Source organism: Conger conger, chromosome 8 (genome assembly GCF_963514075.1).
Source record: "Conger conger chromosome 8, fConCon1.1, whole genome shotgun sequence".
In the NCBI taxonomy this organism is placed as follows: Eukaryota; Metazoa; Chordata; class Actinopteri; order Anguilliformes; family Congridae; genus Conger; species Conger conger.
In genome coordinates, this window is record NC_083767.1 from 43,246,062 (window position 1) to 43,263,577 (window position 17,516).

Here is a 17,516-nt window from a genome sequence, read left to right on the forward strand (position 1 = left end):
CTTTGCATTTTCATATGCATCTTGGTGCGGATATGCTTCCATACAATACCAGTAAACCAGGCTATCGTGAAGCCTGAAAATCATAATAAATCGATCAGAGACATAGCCAAATCATTGGGTGTGTTAAAATCAACTGTTCGATATGTTGCTAGGAAGCAAGAAGGCACTGGTGAGTTCAGCAATAGCAAATTACCTGGTAGACCATTGAATACATAGACATGCCAAAGACCTTTGAGATGGTCAAGAACATCACAAAAGTGTGATTTTCTTGACCAACTCAATTACCAGTCCTAAAGCCAACTGAACATGCACTTCACTAGATGAAAACAAGACTGAAGATAAAAAGCCGCAGAGGCAAACAGGAACTGAACATGGCTGCAGTACAGGCCAGGCTTGGTAGGGAATCATACCACAATGTCAAGTATAAACGCGCAGTACACGGAGGTAGAACGCCGAAACGAGGATAGCTTGACTTCAGTGCTCAGCTCTAGTATGAGAGCAAATGTAGCATAATACAGCCATTAATAAAAATTGAAATAATAATAAAAAATAAAATATTTTAATTATTAAAATGTAAATGTAACGTTAATTTGCATTTGCATTGCATAGGCAAATAAAGCTTGCGTAGTTGCGCGCGTACAGAGGTCAGCCCGTATATTGCCCGTATGGTTTTAATTCGTGCAAAGTTCGAGGATTACTGTGTTCTAGTTGGGTAAAATACTACAAAACATATTACAGCCATTGCAAAATGAATCGATAAGGGATATATCGATAAGTTCATCGACAGCTGCAATTTTGGTGACATTTAGTTCAGGCGCCGCGTGGAGCACAGAACTGGGGGTCCTTCAGCGACAGGGAAGGATATTTTAACCACCAAACAAGCCCGATGTTTATATTGGTGCAAATTGGAGGTAATAACACAATAAATCTGATGTTTTGCTTCATTTTATATTGTATTTCTTTAAATAGAATATATGGACGATGAAAATGACTATTTAGCGATCTGTCACCTTGCATACATCGCATATACACGCAAGTTGTTTGTTTACCTTTTCATGTATAGCTAGCTAGCTAGCTAACGTTTGCTAGCAATCATCACTGATGTAACTTGAAGAGCTTTTGGGGAAAGTTAGCTATAGTTACGATAGTTAGCTGGGTTTGATAGACAAGCACGTTACACCGTCCATCACTTAAGTAGCAAGCTTACATTTTTAAATTTCATTAAACAGTAAATGCTAATGTTAGCTAACTAGAATAACGTTGTAGCTAGTTAGCTATCAGCAGTAGCTGCATGAATCTTGATGATGTTAACGATAGCTTTTTCAAATAGCGAAGACTGGGTAACTTAGTATTCCTTATGTCAAGCAAGCAAGCTAGCTAATTGACTAGGTTGCGGGATGGGGTTGATATTATAGTGACTTCAGTATTCTTAGATTTGTGCTTTTAACATGGTGAACATAAGAATAATAATGTGTCTTTACTATTCAATAGAAAGCGAAACTAGTTTGTCTATATATAGCTAACCATGACTCTGGACTTGTGTATTAGACAGATCGAAAGATAGTTTGCCTTATTAATGACACATCCTGCTGCTGTTTTACAGTATGCCCGCGGAACGCAACAAGTCGGTCAACATGGACGAAAAAGATGCGAGTTCGTTTTTAAACAAGGAGAAAGACAAGGACCGAGAGGGAGACAGGCGGCCTGCCTCTTCCCGGGACAAGTCAAAGGATGAGACAAAGGCGAGTGCAAAGAAAGACAACGGCAAAGCTGCGGAAGAGAAAAGGAGGCGTTTGGAAGAGGACAAGAGAAAGAAGGAAGAGAAAGACCGTAAGAAAAAGGAGGATGAGAGGTTGAAAGCAGAGGAGGAGCATAAGCAGAAGGAAGAGGAGGAGAGGAAACAGAAAGAGGAAGAGGAGAAGAAAAGGATACAGGAGGAAGAAGAGAAGAGGCAGCGTGAAGAAGAAGCAAACCTACTCAAGTAAGGTCACAGCAGGGTAGTATTTGGGCAAAAAAAAAAAGGCATCTCTGCAGCGTCAGTTCTTTAAAGTCACTTGATCAGGGTCAGTTGTGGAATCTCTTTGAATCTGAAATACAAATTGAAACGAAATAACAGTATGATAATGAGATGTGGAACTTATATGGTATGTCATTGCCTAAGAGGTTTTTTGCCCTACTGACAGAATAACAATTCTTGGATTGACAGTTCTATAAATCCACAAGAATGGGTGGGGAGTCTATTTGTCTGAAGTCAAATGAGGATGGGTGCCCCTGCATGAAAAGACTTTTGCTTGCAGGGGAACGGGCATTTCATCAACATACACATTCGCTGGTACACAAGGACATTAAATCTTCATTTAAATGGTTTTCCGGGAAGTATGGAAAAGTACTGCTCTAACTTCAGTTTCAACTTGCATTCAATGATTCTGTCTTGAATTAATTAACTCAAAGTAACATCTAAAATGTCTGTGTGGCCAGTTTCCCTGATGCCATGCTAATGTGCTCTTGAAGGAGTTGTAGCGTTCAGTAGATAGGTACACGTTGGAGTTGACTGTTAGCCAGAGTGTCACACCGTTGTGCTGTCCCCTCAGTAAAGCCACAGTAAGATCCGCACAGCTGTTGTGCCCTTGAGCAAGGCCCTTAGCCGCACATTGCTCCAGGGGGGATTGGCCCCTACTTAGTCTAATCCAGTGTTTCTCAACAACAGTCCTTGGGGCCCACTTGCCAAAGTTTCTTGAAGGTTTTTGTTGTAACCAGGGACTGACACACGTGATTTAATGACTGAGCCAATCAAACCACCAAAAGTGCCCTTGATTAGTTAAATCTGATGTTCCTGATGTTAAAACCTTCTGGCCAGTGGGTCCAGAGGACTGGAGTTGAGAAACACTGGTCTGATCAACTGCACTGCAAAAAAACCCAAAAATAAATAAATGACTAATGTCTGATGTCTCCCTTCCAGGGAGAAGGAGGAGGGGCAGCAGCTCCACCAGGAGGCGTGGGAGCGTCACCAGTCTCGCAAGGAGCTGCGCAGCCGGAACCAGAACGCCCAGGAGGGCCGGCCGGAGGAGGCCTTCTTCAGCCGGCTGGACTCCAGCCTGAAGAAGAACACGGCCTTCGTGAAGAAGCTGCGCACGCTGACGGAGCAGCAGCGGGACGCGCTCTCCAACGACTTCGCCTCGCTCAACCTCAGCAAGTACATCGGCGAGGCGGTGGGCTCCGTGGTGGAGGCCAAGCTGAAGATCTCTGACGTGGGCTGCGCCGTGCACCTGTGCTCCCTCTTCCACCAGCGCTACGCCGAGTTCGCTCCGCTCCTCCTGCAGGCCTGGAGGAGGCACTTCGAGGCGCGCAAGGAGGAGAAGACGCCCAACGTGAGCAAGCTGCGCACGGACCTGCGCTTCATCGCCGAGCTGACGGTGGTGGGCCTGTTCACCGACCGCGAGGGGCTCTCGCTCATCTACGAGCAGCTGAAGGCCATCATCGGCGTGGACCGCGAGACGCACACGCACGTCTCCGTGGTGATCAGCTTCTGTAAGCACTGCGGGGACGACGTGGCCGGGCTGGTGCCCCGCCGTGTCAGGGGGGCGGCCGAGAAGTTCGGCCTGGCCTTCCCGCCCAGCGAGATCATCAGCGTCGAGAAGCAGCAGCCCTTCCAGAATCTTCTCAGGGAGTACTTCACCTCCCTCACCAAGCACCTGAAGAAGGACCACCGCGAGCTGCAGAACATCGAGAGGCAGAACAGGTGGGAGAGCCTGCTTACCGCCTGCATGTACCCGTACATAACATAACGCTTATTTGATCATGCCTGTTGCAACTGAGCCAACCAAGAGGATCAGAAGGCCGGGTTTGCACTTTTTGAGAGTGTCTCCTAGATTCCAGTACACCAGACAAGCTCAGTATAATGTAGAAATGTATTTGAATCCAGAACATTTACATATTTGACCTAGGTCTGACTTGCAATGAGATTAAATTCAGTGGCTCACCCAGTACATCTTGGTTCAGCCTTTCTTGAGTGATATTAAAGTTAACTACAGTATAAAGATTATTTGATATACCACTGTACACTACAAAATACATAATTTAGGCACAGTTCATTTAGGGAAAATTGTTGCAAACCTGTCTCAAATTAGTAACCCAGTCTCAATTATAGTCTGCAGTTGTGTGATTTATCTTGATTCAATGCCGCATTTACTGGACAGTTTCTACTCTTAAGGACTGTAGGAACCATGTTGCACTACAGCAGACATGGTTATCCCTTTGTCCTTTGTAAGCGCTTGTGTCTGGAGCGATGGTTTTCTTGAATGCTGGACGATCCCTTCCCATCCGTGTGTCTGTAGGCGCATCCTGCATTCCAAAGGGGAACTGAGCGAAGACCGGCACAAGCAGTATGAGGAGTTTGCCACGTCGTACCAGAAGCTCCTGGCCAATACGCAGTCCCTGGCCGACCTGCTGGACGAGAACATGCCAGACCTGCCCCAGGACAAGACCGTGCAGGAAGGTAAAGGAAGGGTCATTCACGTGGGCAGGGAAGGCTTAAAGGGGTCATTCCTTTACTGTCACTTCAGTTGGTATCTCTGTGTACACTCTCATTCCCTTGTTTTACTTTGATGAAGTATTTATACGTTGAGCACGTGTTCATTTTCAGTATTTACTGCTTAGACTCACACCTATGTTTATACTGCTTGAACAGAAGCAGTTCAGTGTAAATGCTCTGGGATACAGTAGACCATATCTGATATATATTTATTTAGTAGTTTCTTTGTTCTTGTTTTTTTTAATTAAGCTTTTTAAATTTTTGGGCACATATGAATCTATGGCACAATTACATTCCACAACTTTGTTGTTATAGGGGAATTTTGAATTTGAAATTGAGGGGAAAGTCTTCAGTGCTGCTAGTTGTATATTGTACATCATAATGTTATAAATATGAGAATTATTCAAAATGAAACCAGGATTTTAAGCAACATAGCAGTTTTGGAAAATGAGAGAAAAATATATATTGTCAATGAAATCGAAGAAAGTATTCCTGTCATTGTGATCTAAAGGGCTTAATATGTCCAGGACAAACTCACATGACTATCTTGTGAGCCCAAATTTATAAAAACAATTTACAAAACAAGGCCTCTGCTGCCTGAAATGTGCATCATCATTGTTACATGTGTGGTTATGAAATTATGGAAAAATTATGTAATGTAGCTATTTCTGTGAAGTTGGACTTCAGAGGGGAGAGGCAGGAGTAGTGTTTGTTGAGCAGTCTCAGGGTCTCACGGGCGTCCTCCTCTCCCGCAGAGCACGGCCCGGGCATCGACATCTTCACCCCTGGCAAGCCGGGAGAGTACGACCTGGAGGGGGGGATCTGGGAGGACGAGGACGCCCGGAACTTCTACGAGAACATGGTGGACCTGAAGGCGTTCGTCCCCGCCATCCTGTTCAAGGACAACGAGAAGGGACTGCAGGGCCGGGAGAGGGAGGAGAGCAAAGGTGCAGTTCACCTGTTCACACACACACACACATACACACACACACCTGTACACACACACACACACACACACCTGTTCACACACACGCACGCACACACACAGGCACACACATACACACACCTGTACACACTCACACGCACAAACACACACACATGTACATGCACACACATACACACACCTGTACACGCAGGCACACGCATACACACACCTGTACCCACACACACACACACACGCACGCACACACACAGGCACACACATACACACACCTGTACACACACATACACCTGTACACACACACACCTGTACACACACACACACACACACACACACACACACACACACACACACACACACCTGCGCACACACATGCACGCACGCACACAGGCACACACAGGCACACACATACACACACACACACACACACACACACACACACCTGTTCACACGCACGCACGCACGCACGCACACACACAGGCACACACATACACACACCTGTACACATTCACACGCACAAACACACACACCTGTACATGCACACACATACACACACCTGTACACGCAGGCACACACAAACACACACCTCTACATGCACGCACGCGCACCTGTACATGCACACACATACACAGACCTGTACACACATGCACGCACAAACACACACACCTGTACATGCACACACCTGTACCCACACCCACACACACACACACACACACACACACACACACACACACACACACACACCTGTACACACTCACACGCACGCAGGCACACACATACACACACCTGTACACACTCACACGCACACGCACAAACACACACACCTGTACATGCACACACCTGTACACACACATGCACACGCACGCACAAACACACACGCACACACACCTGTACACACGCACGCTCAAACACACATGCACACACACACACACACGCACACGCACACACCTGTCCGCACGCCTGTTTCACACACTTTTTGCATGTCACACTGTACCTTATCTGCTCATAACCTTTTTTAAATAGTGTTATCAGCATACTTAGCTGTGTGATTTATATCTCACGAATTCAATGAAAGCATTTGCAGGAAAATGTTGGTGGAAGAAACTTCTCTAACGGATAGGCGATGTTGACTGGGATTTTGAGTGTTTGCGCTGCTTATGAATCATAACTACCTGAAGCTGGGAAAGCTGAGTGAGCCTTTTCCCTCCGACATATCTCACGCATGGCTGCATGGCTGATGAAAGAAGACAGGGACACGTGCATGAATAGTAATCCTATGTATGGTATGTGTGGCTGGCGTGTAGCATTCGACCGTTTGTCTCAAACTCCGGCACCTCCTCTTGTGTGTCACGTGACCCGCGCAGAGCCCAAGGAGGTGAAGGAGGTAAAGGAGGTGAAGGAGGTGGTGAGCACGGAGGACCTGGAGCTGGAGCTGGAGACTCTGGACATCGCCGACGACACCTTGGAGGTGGAGGTCACGGACGAGGTCGAGGGGGAGGAGCTCGCCAAGAAGCTGCTGGACGAGCAAGGTGAGCGAGAGGCTGTCCCCGCCTTTCAGTCAGCCGCCTTTAGCCAATCACAGTCCTGAATGTACAACTGGTGCTGAGAATGCAGAAGCCATGCCCTCCATTGCTGGAGTTTGACTTCATGGTCAGTAGAGTTAACCACAGACCTGGATCAAATGTGTAATTGTTTTGGAGTCAAATACCTTTCTACGCCTTACTGAGCTTGTCTGGTGTATTGGCACCTGTGAAATACAGAAGTGTAAACCCCTGTCAAGTGTCATTCCGAAATTAAGGCATAGTTCCCCTGGGATGTCTAATTTTGTGTGAAAAGGGTGGGTGCAGGCTTTTGTTTTAACCCAGATTAAGGCACCTGATTCTACCTATCATGATCTTGATTGAAGCCCATAAAGAGTTAATTTGCGGTAATGCTGGGCTAAAACAACAACCTGCACCCATACCGGCCCTTTTGGGATAAGATTGGACACCCCGTGGTCTTCCTAGCCCTCTGCAGGGTCTACACCCGAGCCAGAGTTCCCTGTGTTTGCTCTGTAGCTGTGAATAGAAATGTGCTAAATGCCAGTAAAGTGAAGTGTGTGTTTTTCTTCAGAACAAGAGGACGAGGAGGCCAGCACCGGATCTCATCTGAAGCTCATCGTCGATGCCTTCATCCAGCAGCTGCCCAACTGCGTCAACAGGGACCTTATCGACAAGGCAAGGGGAGAACACACACGTTGTTTATACACAGTGACATAATGCACTTCAGCGCAGACATATGTAAAGGTCGACTGTACACAGAGTATGGGTAAATACAGTTAGTAACTGTGGGAACCCGTGCTGCATGTTCTGTTTTTAACAGATAACGGTATTAACTTTGGGTCTAGTGCTGCACAGTACTGTTTGCACATTTGCAGCAATGCACCGTTAAAGCAGAAGAAGCAGTAAAATGTGGCTGAAGATGAAGTGCATATGGCACTTAAATTTGATAGCCTAGAGTGAACCCTTTCAGTATTTTATTCAGAGTTTGAATTATTATTTTATTAAGTATGTCCTTTGCATCAATGCAAGTTAGTAGCAAGTGTACATTTCAGTGAAGAATTCTAAGAAGACTTAAATGTTTTAAAATAAAAACAAACATAAAAAATGAGGGCATTACTGGAAAATAACGGAGGCCATCTTGTGAGCCTGAGCACTAAATCCTGCTATTCCAGAGCTGTTGCTATTTGCACAAGTTTGCTAAGATGGTACCAGGCATGTAAATGAAGGCAGCACTGTACAGCACAGATATCAGTGTCAGCGTGTGCACTCATTTGGTGCTTTGTGTGGTCACAGGCTGCCATGGATTTCTGCATGAATATGAACACCAAGGCTAACAGGAGGAAGCTAGTCCGGGCCCTCTTCACTGTACCACGACAACGGTAAAGGGGTTAAACACCTGCTCATGGACTCAAGGCCCATTACGATTCAGACTCAGTTTATTGCTAACACAATGTGTTGGTTAAAGTGTAAATGGCGTCTTAGTTACCCAATTAAATCTCCAATACTACGTCCTCCTATACTGGGTAGCATAACAGCTTTGTGGCTTTCAGGATAAAAACGAAAAAAACAAAACAGAGGTGATTTAAACAGCTGACATTTATCAAATTTGATTTAGAATCTTGAATGATCATTTGAACTGTGTGTATGACATTCACCACTAATTTACATTAGCATTTGCATTTTAGCATAACGGACGCTCATGGCAACTTAAATTTTTGCATAGGGCCCATTTACAGAGCTTGATATGAGCGAAGCCATTCAAGCTTGCTTTGCCCGAAGGTTTATCAGCAGAACTCCAACTAAACCTGCAACCTTTCAGATACAAGCGCAGTTCTCTAACCACTGTACTACACTGCAATATTTCATTCATCAGGAGGACTGACACATGTATATGAGAATGTGTAGCAAATCGGCGAAGACAAACTGGTGGCCTTAGTTGTAACCATGGAAAGAATTTGATTGCTAAGGGTTTCTTAAGAAAATTATGGGGATCCAGACATTGTTGGATTTTGTTTTTAGAGGGCTGTTAATTTCAGGTATAACCCCTAGGTGGTGCTGTTGCTCAGTTTTGATATTGTGTTTACCTAATACTGAATGACTGAACTGTGACATCCAATGCGTATAAAAGTTTTACGGACCGTTTGTCCAGAAGATTATTTTTTAAATGGCGTTTGAATCGCTGCAGCTGCGCTCCAGTTGTGCGTGTGTTGGCGTCTGCCTCATGGTGTTGCTGTAATCATATTGCATTGGCTGCGTCTGCGCTTGAGTTGCTTTAACTGTGCACTAACTGGGGCCAGGGGGCAGCCTGTAGCCTCGTGGCTAAGGTACGTGACTAGAACCCGGAAGGTTGGTGGTTCAAGCCCCGGTGTAGCCACAATAAGTTCTGCACAGCTTTTGGTCCCTTGAGCAAGGCCCTTAACCCCACATTGGTAAATGGTCTGCATTTATATAGCGCCTTTGTTCAAGGTGCTGTATAATTGATGTTTCTCATTCACCCATTCACACATTGGCTACCATGCAAGGCACAAACCACATTGCCCCAGGGGGGATTGTCCCCTGCTTAGTCTAATCAAGTGTAAGTCGTTTTGGATAAAAATGTCAGCTAATTAACTGTAATGTAACGTAACCATACGACCCGGTTGCGTTCGGTCCCTCCAGGCTGGACCTCCTCCCGTTCTACTCCCGCCTGGTGGCCACCCTGCACCCCTGCATGTCGGATGTGGCCGAGGACCTGTGCTCCATGCTGAAGGGGGACTTCAGGTTCCATGTGAGTCAGGCCCTCGCTCATACTCACCCCCCAAACGGGGGTACCCTCAGGAGCTTCCCCAGGGGCGGTTAAGAGTCGAGACTCAGTCATTTATTACCATTTCAATTAAATATTTCTTGGAATTTGTCTTGGTGTGTGCTCAGGTAGGCAAGCACAACAACATTATAGTACACAACATCAGAGTTATCATTACATAATTAGAAAAATAAAACTTTGTCTAGGTTTTGTAAGCAGAAGACATTTAAAGGGCTTCAGTTAACATAGGGTTGTACCAATGATTGTTTTTATATGGTGGCTGGTAATTTCAGTTGCTCTTCATGGAGGACATTGGGTGTTAAATGCTTATGTGTAACATTTGAAACAAAATGGAGGACTGAGTTAAAGTAGATACTGTTCATTTTCATGTCATTTGTTTTTTTCAGTTTGTGTAAGAATCGCTCACCTTTCTGTACCTTTCTAAACTCACAGATCAGGAAGAAGGATCAAATCAACATTGAAACGAAGAACAAAACTGTGCGTTTCATTGGGGAGCTCGCCAAGTTCAAGATGTTCTCCAAAACGGACACTCTTCATTGCCTAAAGGTTTGTGTCTGTCCATGTGCGGACAGTGGTTGAGAATCCAGGTTCAGACTCTAAATGTCCGCACCAGTATTTTATTCCAATCACCTGGCTCTGCTAATTGACACAATTTGTCTCCCAGAAGGCTGAACTAATTAGTGAAATTAGCTGAGTTTGAGTGGAAGAAACACATGGTAGGACTTTTACTTTCCGAGCCCAGGACTTTCAACTTTCAGCCTCTGTGTACAGGGATTACCTATAAAGCAGTATTACGTCAATTTGTAAATGCAGTAATACAGTAATGCAAAAATGCACTGACTTTTTGGTTGTCTGACAGCTCAAGATTTACAGTTCATCGCTATATGTAGTTTTTCGTGATGGCTGTCATACGTCACGTGGCTTGGGTGATAAATGAAGTGACAGAACAGGTCACATAACAGTGTGATGATTATACTCTGGTGTACCAGGCTGTGACTGCTGCAGTAACAGTGGCTCTCCTGTGCAGATGCTGCTGTCAGACTTCTCTCACCACCACATTGAGATGGCCTGCACTCTGCTGGAGACCTGCGGCAGGTTCCTCTTCAGGTCCCCGGACTCGCACCTGCGCACCAGCGTGCTACTGGTCAGTACTGATGCATATCAACTAAACCCGTCTGCTCCTGGTCAGTACTGATACATATCAACTAAACCAGTCTGCTCCTGGTCAGTGCTGATACATATCAACTAAACCTGTCTGCTACTGGTCAGTGCTGATACATATAAACTAAACCTGTCTGCTCCTGGTCAGTGCTGATACATATCAACTAAGCCTGTCTGACACATATCAACTAAAACTGCCTGAACGTGGTCAGTACTGATTCACATCAGCTTCATATAAACCTGCCTGCTCATGGTCAGTACTGGCTCATATCAGCTCCATATAAACCAGCCTGGTCCTGGTCACTACTGCAATAAATCATGCACAATAAATCCACAAATGCCTTGGATGAGACTGCAGTAGCAAGCTGTTCCACCCCTGTGTTTTTATTTATAAGTCCAGATGCTCTGTTTCGGACTGGCACTGAAATGAGTGAGCTCCCTCATCCCCCCCCACAGTGTTGCATAAAGTGTGATGAATACACCAGTCAGTACAGATTCTCATAAATGTCACCCACCTGCTAATTCTTTATTAGATGACTAATATGAAAGACTGCACTGAAAATGAAAAATCATTATCTAAGTTTTCATTTTGGAATCAGTTGTTGCCTTTTAGGAAGTCTTGTGAGAATGAGTTTGAATTTGTTGAGTGATGTGTGTGTGTGTGTCCTTCTCTAGGAGCAAATGATGCGTAAGAAACAGGCCATGCACCTGGACGCTCGCTACGTGACCATGGTGGAGAACGCGTACTACTACTGCAACCCGCCGCCCGTGGAGAAGACGGTGAGGAAGAAGAGACCACCGCTGCAGGAATACATCCGGAAGCTTCTGTACAAGGACCTGTCCAAGGTCACCACCGAGAAGGTACTCCACCGAGGCAAAACCGCGTTATCAATCACACTTCACTTTTTCTCCCCGATTTGGAGTGTCCAGGCTTGTAAGTATCAGCCTGGGTCAAACACATAATTGTCTTGTATTCAAATAGGCACTGCAGTTTGTTTCCTGACATGATCAGCGACTAGCCTTATACCCACTTCTTTTCTCGTGCTTTGTCATTGTCAGGGCAGCCCTGGGACAAATACATAATTGTTTTGGATTCAAAAACTTTTCTATGCTTTATTGCGCTTGTCTGGTGTATTGGAACTTTAAATTAAATTAAATACTCTCAAAAAGTGCAAACCCCAGCCTTCTGGTCCTCTTGGTTGGCTCAAGTGCACCAGGCAAAATCTATCAAGCACAGAAAACTGAATCCAAAAGACTTATGTATTTGACCCAGGTCTGCTACTTTTTCCCTGTTTGAAACGTTCAGGCATATGTACAGTATCAGCGGTCATTGCTGCAGCCTGGGCTGTTGAGTCGTGTGGTGTGGTGGGTAGAACGGGCGATGGACACAGGTGTGATCTCTCCCTCCAGGTACTGAGGCAGATGCGGAAACTGCCCTGGCAGGACTCTGAGGCGAAGAACTACCTCATCTGCTGCATGGTCAACATCTGGAACGTCAAGTACAACAGCATCCACTGCGTGGCCAACCTGCTGGCGGGGCTGGTGGCCTACCAGGAGGACGTGGGCATCCACGTGGTGGATGGGGTCCTGGAGGACATCCGGCTGGGCATGGAGGTCAGAAAACCTGGGGGGCTGGAGGTGGAGGTGGAGGTGGAGGTGGAGGTGGAGGTGGAGGTGGAGGTGGAGGTGGAGGTGGAGGTGGAGGTGGAGGGGGTTGGGTTGGGTTGGGTTCGGGTTCGGGATCCATGAGGGACTCGGGGGGAATTCTAAGCAGAACAAGTTAGATTGTCCTTTTGCATAGACTTCTATTTTGAGGTCCGAAGACAGAAAATGTTTATTTTTAGGATGACCTTTCCCTTTAAGCTTACTGAACGAAAGATTCCACCAGTGCTGTGGAAGAGAGCTGTCGTCTGTGGTCCGCTCAGCCTCCTCCCTCCCTGCCTGCAGGTGAACCAGCCCAAGTTCAACCAGCGGCGAATCAGCAGCGCCAAGTTCCTGGGGGAGCTGTACAACTACCGCATGGTGGAGTCGGCGGTCATCTTCCGCACCCTCTTCTCCTTCATCTCGTTCGGGGTGAGCCCCGACGGAGCCCCCAGCCCCCTGGACCCCCCCGAGCACCTGTTCCGCATCCGCATGGTCTGCACCCTGCTGGACACCTGCGGGCAGTACTTCGACCGTGGCTCCAGCAAGAGGAAGCTCGACTGCTTCCTCATCTACTTCCAGGTCCGTCTCCGTCGCCTCTGAAGTGCTCTGTATAGAAAAACTTATGTAATGGGTAATGAACTTTCGGTAGCTTTCAGCATAATGAAGCACATTTTAGAAGTTTACACTTCTTTTGGAATTACCCCATATTTCTGAAGCCCTCAGGGTTGCATTTAAAAAATGTTGAGACATTTTTAGACCCCAAAATCTTGATACGCGAGTATGCCTTCCTAAGTATGGCTTCTTAAAAAAAAATCTTATTTGTAATTGATATTATATGTTTATTTAGTATTTATATATTCATTCTTTCTGTGCTGTGTTTCCATTGCATTGTGAAGCATGTTGAGCTGATTGCTTCCTTGTATGATAGGCACTCTGTCGATAGTTTATCATGTTTTATCATGTTAAAATACTTGCATGAACACGTCTGTAATGTAAAAGGTTCCTTGCTCTGTGTGCCTCGTCTGCAGCGGTATATCTGGTGGAAGAAGAGCGTGGAGGTGTGGACGCAGGACCACCCGTTCCCCATCGACATCGACTACATGATCAGCGACACCCTGGAGCTGCTGCGGCCCAAGATGAGGCTGTGCTGCTCCCTGGAGGAGGCCACGCGCCAGGTCTCCGAGCTGGAGAGGGAGTTCCTGCTCAAACTGGGTGAGGGGACGCCTGCCTCAGAGACGCCTTCACACAGGAACCTTCACACAAGACTTTATATCAGCCCGGAATCACGCAGGATAACCAGTGTTCTTGTGAACCTGGAAACACGCGTCGTTACCAGTGTTCGTATCAACCTGCAAACACGCAGGATAACTAGAGTGTTTATATCAACCCGGAAACACGCATGATAACACAAGTCTTTATATCAACCTGAAAACACGCAGGACAGCCAGTGTGTTCTTCTGAACCTGGAAACTCGCACATTAACAGAAGTGTTCACTGATCTGCACCATCTGAGGGACACGTACGCTAGGGAGGCGCACACTAATGGACACATTCACGCCAACACAGAAACATGTAAACTAAAGGAATGCGCTCGCCCTGACGCAAAAACGTTCACACAAACAGACGTGATTACACTAACACACGTGGGCCAATGGACGTGTTCACACTGACACAGGAATCTGCACGCTAAAGGCTGTCTTCAGTGCTGAGACATGCTCGTTCACAGAAACCCACATACAGACTGATGGAAATTCACAGGAAGGCATTCGCACGTGCATACACACCTGAACAGGAAGCTTTATTGCACTGGGAAAGCACCTGCACCTCACCTTGTACTATTTACAGACACAGAAAGTCACCTCCCATAAAGCCTACCAGCATTCCTCCTGTGGTGGAGGAAGTTTTCAACTTTTAGCTGACAACAATGTATCTGAACATATATTAGTATATACACAGCCATAACTGGAACCCACGGGTAATGGCAGCCCGGAAATCATTTATTCGGAACCTGTGGCTTGTGCAGGTTTAATGTTTTCTTAACTGCACTGCAAAAACCTAAATATTAGGCAGTCTTAACATGTATCTTAGACTTCTTAGTTTAGTTTTCCTTTTTTGCTTAATACTACAAAAAGATTTACAAACAGGTTAAGAGTGTTTTACTCGGTTGAAGGTATGCCAATGGGATAAGAAGGTTTGAGATTTGCCAATGGGGTAATGGATGGTTTCACTTGGCAAAGAAAAAGTAACTTGAAGCAAGCTAATATTTTCAGCTTGAAAGGATTGTAAGTTTCATTACAAGACTAAAGCCGTTGTTAAGACGTTTTCTGCTGCGTAAGGTCGCACAGTGCGCAGGGCTGTAAGCCGAAACGAGCAGGAGGTGTTATTCGGGGGAAGGAGAATGGCGGGTGGTACTGCTTCGCAGGTTCTCCTGCATTCTCTCTCTGGGTTGTCTTTCGCCGAGCCGCATTCCTGGGCCCGTGGGAGGGCTGCCTGACAGGCGTGCGGATGCGGCGCTCCTCTGACCCACCCATTCCAGCTGTGTTTGGAGTGCCTCATGCAGTGCATTGTGGGGGAACTGGCACCCATTAAAGGGGCTGCTAATGTGCAAGATATCCGATTGGATGACTCGTTCAGTTATTTTGTAATGGTAAAAAGTAAATGGTTAGTATTCATATAGCGCCTTTATCCAAAGTACTGTACAATTGATGCTTCTCATTCACCCGTTCATACACACAGTTGCACACCAACAGCGATTGGCTGCCGTGCAAGGCACCAACCAGTTCCTCAGGAACATTTGGGGGTTAGATGTCTTGCTCATGGACACTTCAACACACCCAGGGTGGGAGCGAGCCGGCATTGAACCGGCAACCCTCCGACTGCCAGACGACTGCTCATGCCACCTGAGCCAATGTCGCCCAAACTAATGTAAACTAAACCAAAAATAACAACAACTTTGTTTTGCCAGAAGTAGAGATGGATTAGAAGGCCAGCTCCTCAGGCTCTCTGTGGTACCCTGTCACTGCATCATTCTGAGTAGCAAGCGCATGCTTAGCTTTGCTTGGATTCTTGTTGGTCCTCTTACCCTCTGTACCCCTGGATGCCTCAAGCACAAATGGTTTGATTACCTCATTCACCAAAGCATTGTTTCATAACTGCTCAACACTGAGAAGTTTCCCTTTTTCAACCTTTTAAACTCTTACTATTTCTTATACATTTGAGTAACTGTTCAGAACTGTAAATACAGTATTATGTGTACTTCATGAGCTTCTTGACATCCAAAATCAAATCTCTCTCTAGGGCAGTGGGTAATCTATCTGAATGGCCTGTCTACCTTGAGATTAAATCTAGTGCTATTGTGTGTGGAGAATGTCAGGGAAGCTGTTTTGCTACACTGGCACCCGCATACCACCATTGCATATTCATCAAATATTAAGACCGCAAAAATGTGCTTGCCATTTTCATCAGCTGCCAATGCGCCAGTCTGTCTGCATTCAAAACTCCAAAGACACTGCAGTTTGTTTCGTGACATGATCAACAACTAGCTTATACCCGCTTCTTTTCTCATGCTTTGTCGTTGTCTGATGTTCAGAGCAGCCCTGGGGCAAATATGTAATTGTTTTGGATTCAAAAACTTTTCTCCACTTTACTGAGATTGTCTAGTGTATTGGAACCTATGAAATACTCTGAAATAATGCAAACCCCACCTTCTGGCTGGCTCAATTGCGCCAGGCACGATCAATCGAGCACAGAAAAGCATTTCAATCCAAAACCATTACGTATTTGACCCCGGGCTGGTTCAGGGACGTTCAAATGCTGCTTCTGGTTGGTGTTTTGTGTTTAATGTTCTTTAATGAGTAAAAGTGGCTGGTTTGGGTGACTGACACTGTTGCTATACAGGGAAGTAGGTTAGGCCAAGCAGAAGAGCCACATTCCTGCAATGGCTCATAACGAGCTCAGTCAGCTCACACTCAACCAACACAGAGCCCAGACAAGCACTATTTCACCTTGTCAGAGTGGAATGCGAGAGGGAACACATTCGATAACTTCACCGCCCTTCGGTGTCGATGCGGAAATGAGGGTCATGTGAGCTTTCCCACAAAATGGCGGCCCCAAGTCAGAACAGCTCGGTCATTGTTTCACTGTGAGCTCTGAACTGCCTGGTCTAGAGTCGGTGAGAAATTAGTGCGAAAATGTACAATTTCAGAAGTGAATGAATACATTTTGTCCAACGTAGTTTTTTTTGCTTTCCTAAAAGAGCCATGCTGTTTCTGGTACAGCATTTAACCCTTTCAGTCCCAAGAGATTTGCCTTTTTGACAAATCAAAATGACTGCTTTGTTTTGAGCCCGTTAAAACCCTACTAACTTTCTCAATTGTCACAACCAAGAAGGAAGCTTCATTAACTTCTATTTCTATAATAACTATTCATTTTGTAAATGTAAGAGTCTTTCTTACATTTAAAACACAACCATGTCTCTGTATTGTCAATGGGTTTTTTGTTGGATTAAGTAACTTGAGACTATTAAGACATACTTAAAATGTTTTACTGTAAGAACAGCTTTGGACATGTGTGTGACTAATCTTCTTAATTTTTTCTTTTGGATATTTTTTCTTTGAAAATGTGGAGTACACCTACTGTAAGAGTGTAGCTCTGCTCAAAAATATCTTTCGCGTGACTAGAAAAGTGTCAGGGAAGGAAATTGATTTTTTCATGGTGAAGTAACGCACTGATTAATCTGGTATTTCCAGATAAGCAGATGCAGTTACTATAGGTTAAGGCTGCACCGCAGGCCCGTTTGACCTTTGACCCTTGACCCCTCTTCTAGGCCTAGCCATGGAAAAGGACGGGAAGTGCTCCAGCAGCATCAGCGAAGGGGAGGCCCTGGACGAGGAGGAT

The 17,516-nt window shown here is 45.7% G+C and overlaps 1 protein-coding gene across 3 annotated transcripts in view; it reads left to right on the plus strand.

Moving 5' to 3' along the window:
- The first annotated feature begins 781 nt into the window (after positions 1–781).
- The window catches only part of upf2 (UPF2 regulator of nonsense mediated mRNA decay), a 25,829-nt gene continuing 9,094 nt past the window's right edge, over positions 782–17,516 (plus strand). For all 3 annotated transcript variants that reach the window (XM_061250942.1, XM_061250943.1, XM_061250941.1), the window contains exons 1-16: positions 782–911; positions 1,604–1,981; positions 2,960–3,739; positions 4,335–4,495; positions 5,287–5,478; positions 6,836–7,000; positions 7,584–7,687; positions 8,306–8,391; positions 9,671–9,779; positions 10,248–10,361; positions 10,843–10,959; positions 11,652–11,837; positions 12,387–12,590; positions 12,924–13,199; positions 13,649–13,832; positions 17,446–17,516. The exon at positions 17,446–17,516 is cut by the window's right edge and continues 81 nt beyond it. In XM_061250942.1, the coding sequence (XP_061106926.1) occupies positions 1,605–1,981; positions 2,960–3,739; positions 4,335–4,495; positions 5,287–5,478; positions 6,836–7,000; positions 7,584–7,687; positions 8,306–8,391; positions 9,671–9,779; positions 10,248–10,361; positions 10,843–10,959; positions 11,652–11,837; positions 12,387–12,590; positions 12,924–13,199; positions 13,649–13,832; positions 17,446–17,516 (3,126 nt within the window). In that variant the 5' untranslated portion in view covers positions 782–911; position 1,604. The remainder of the gene's footprint in view (positions 912–1,603; positions 1,982–2,959; positions 3,740–4,334; positions 4,496–5,286; positions 5,479–6,835; positions 7,001–7,583; positions 7,688–8,305; positions 8,392–9,670; positions 9,780–10,247; positions 10,362–10,842; positions 10,960–11,651; positions 11,838–12,386; positions 12,591–12,923; positions 13,200–13,648; positions 13,833–17,445) is intronic.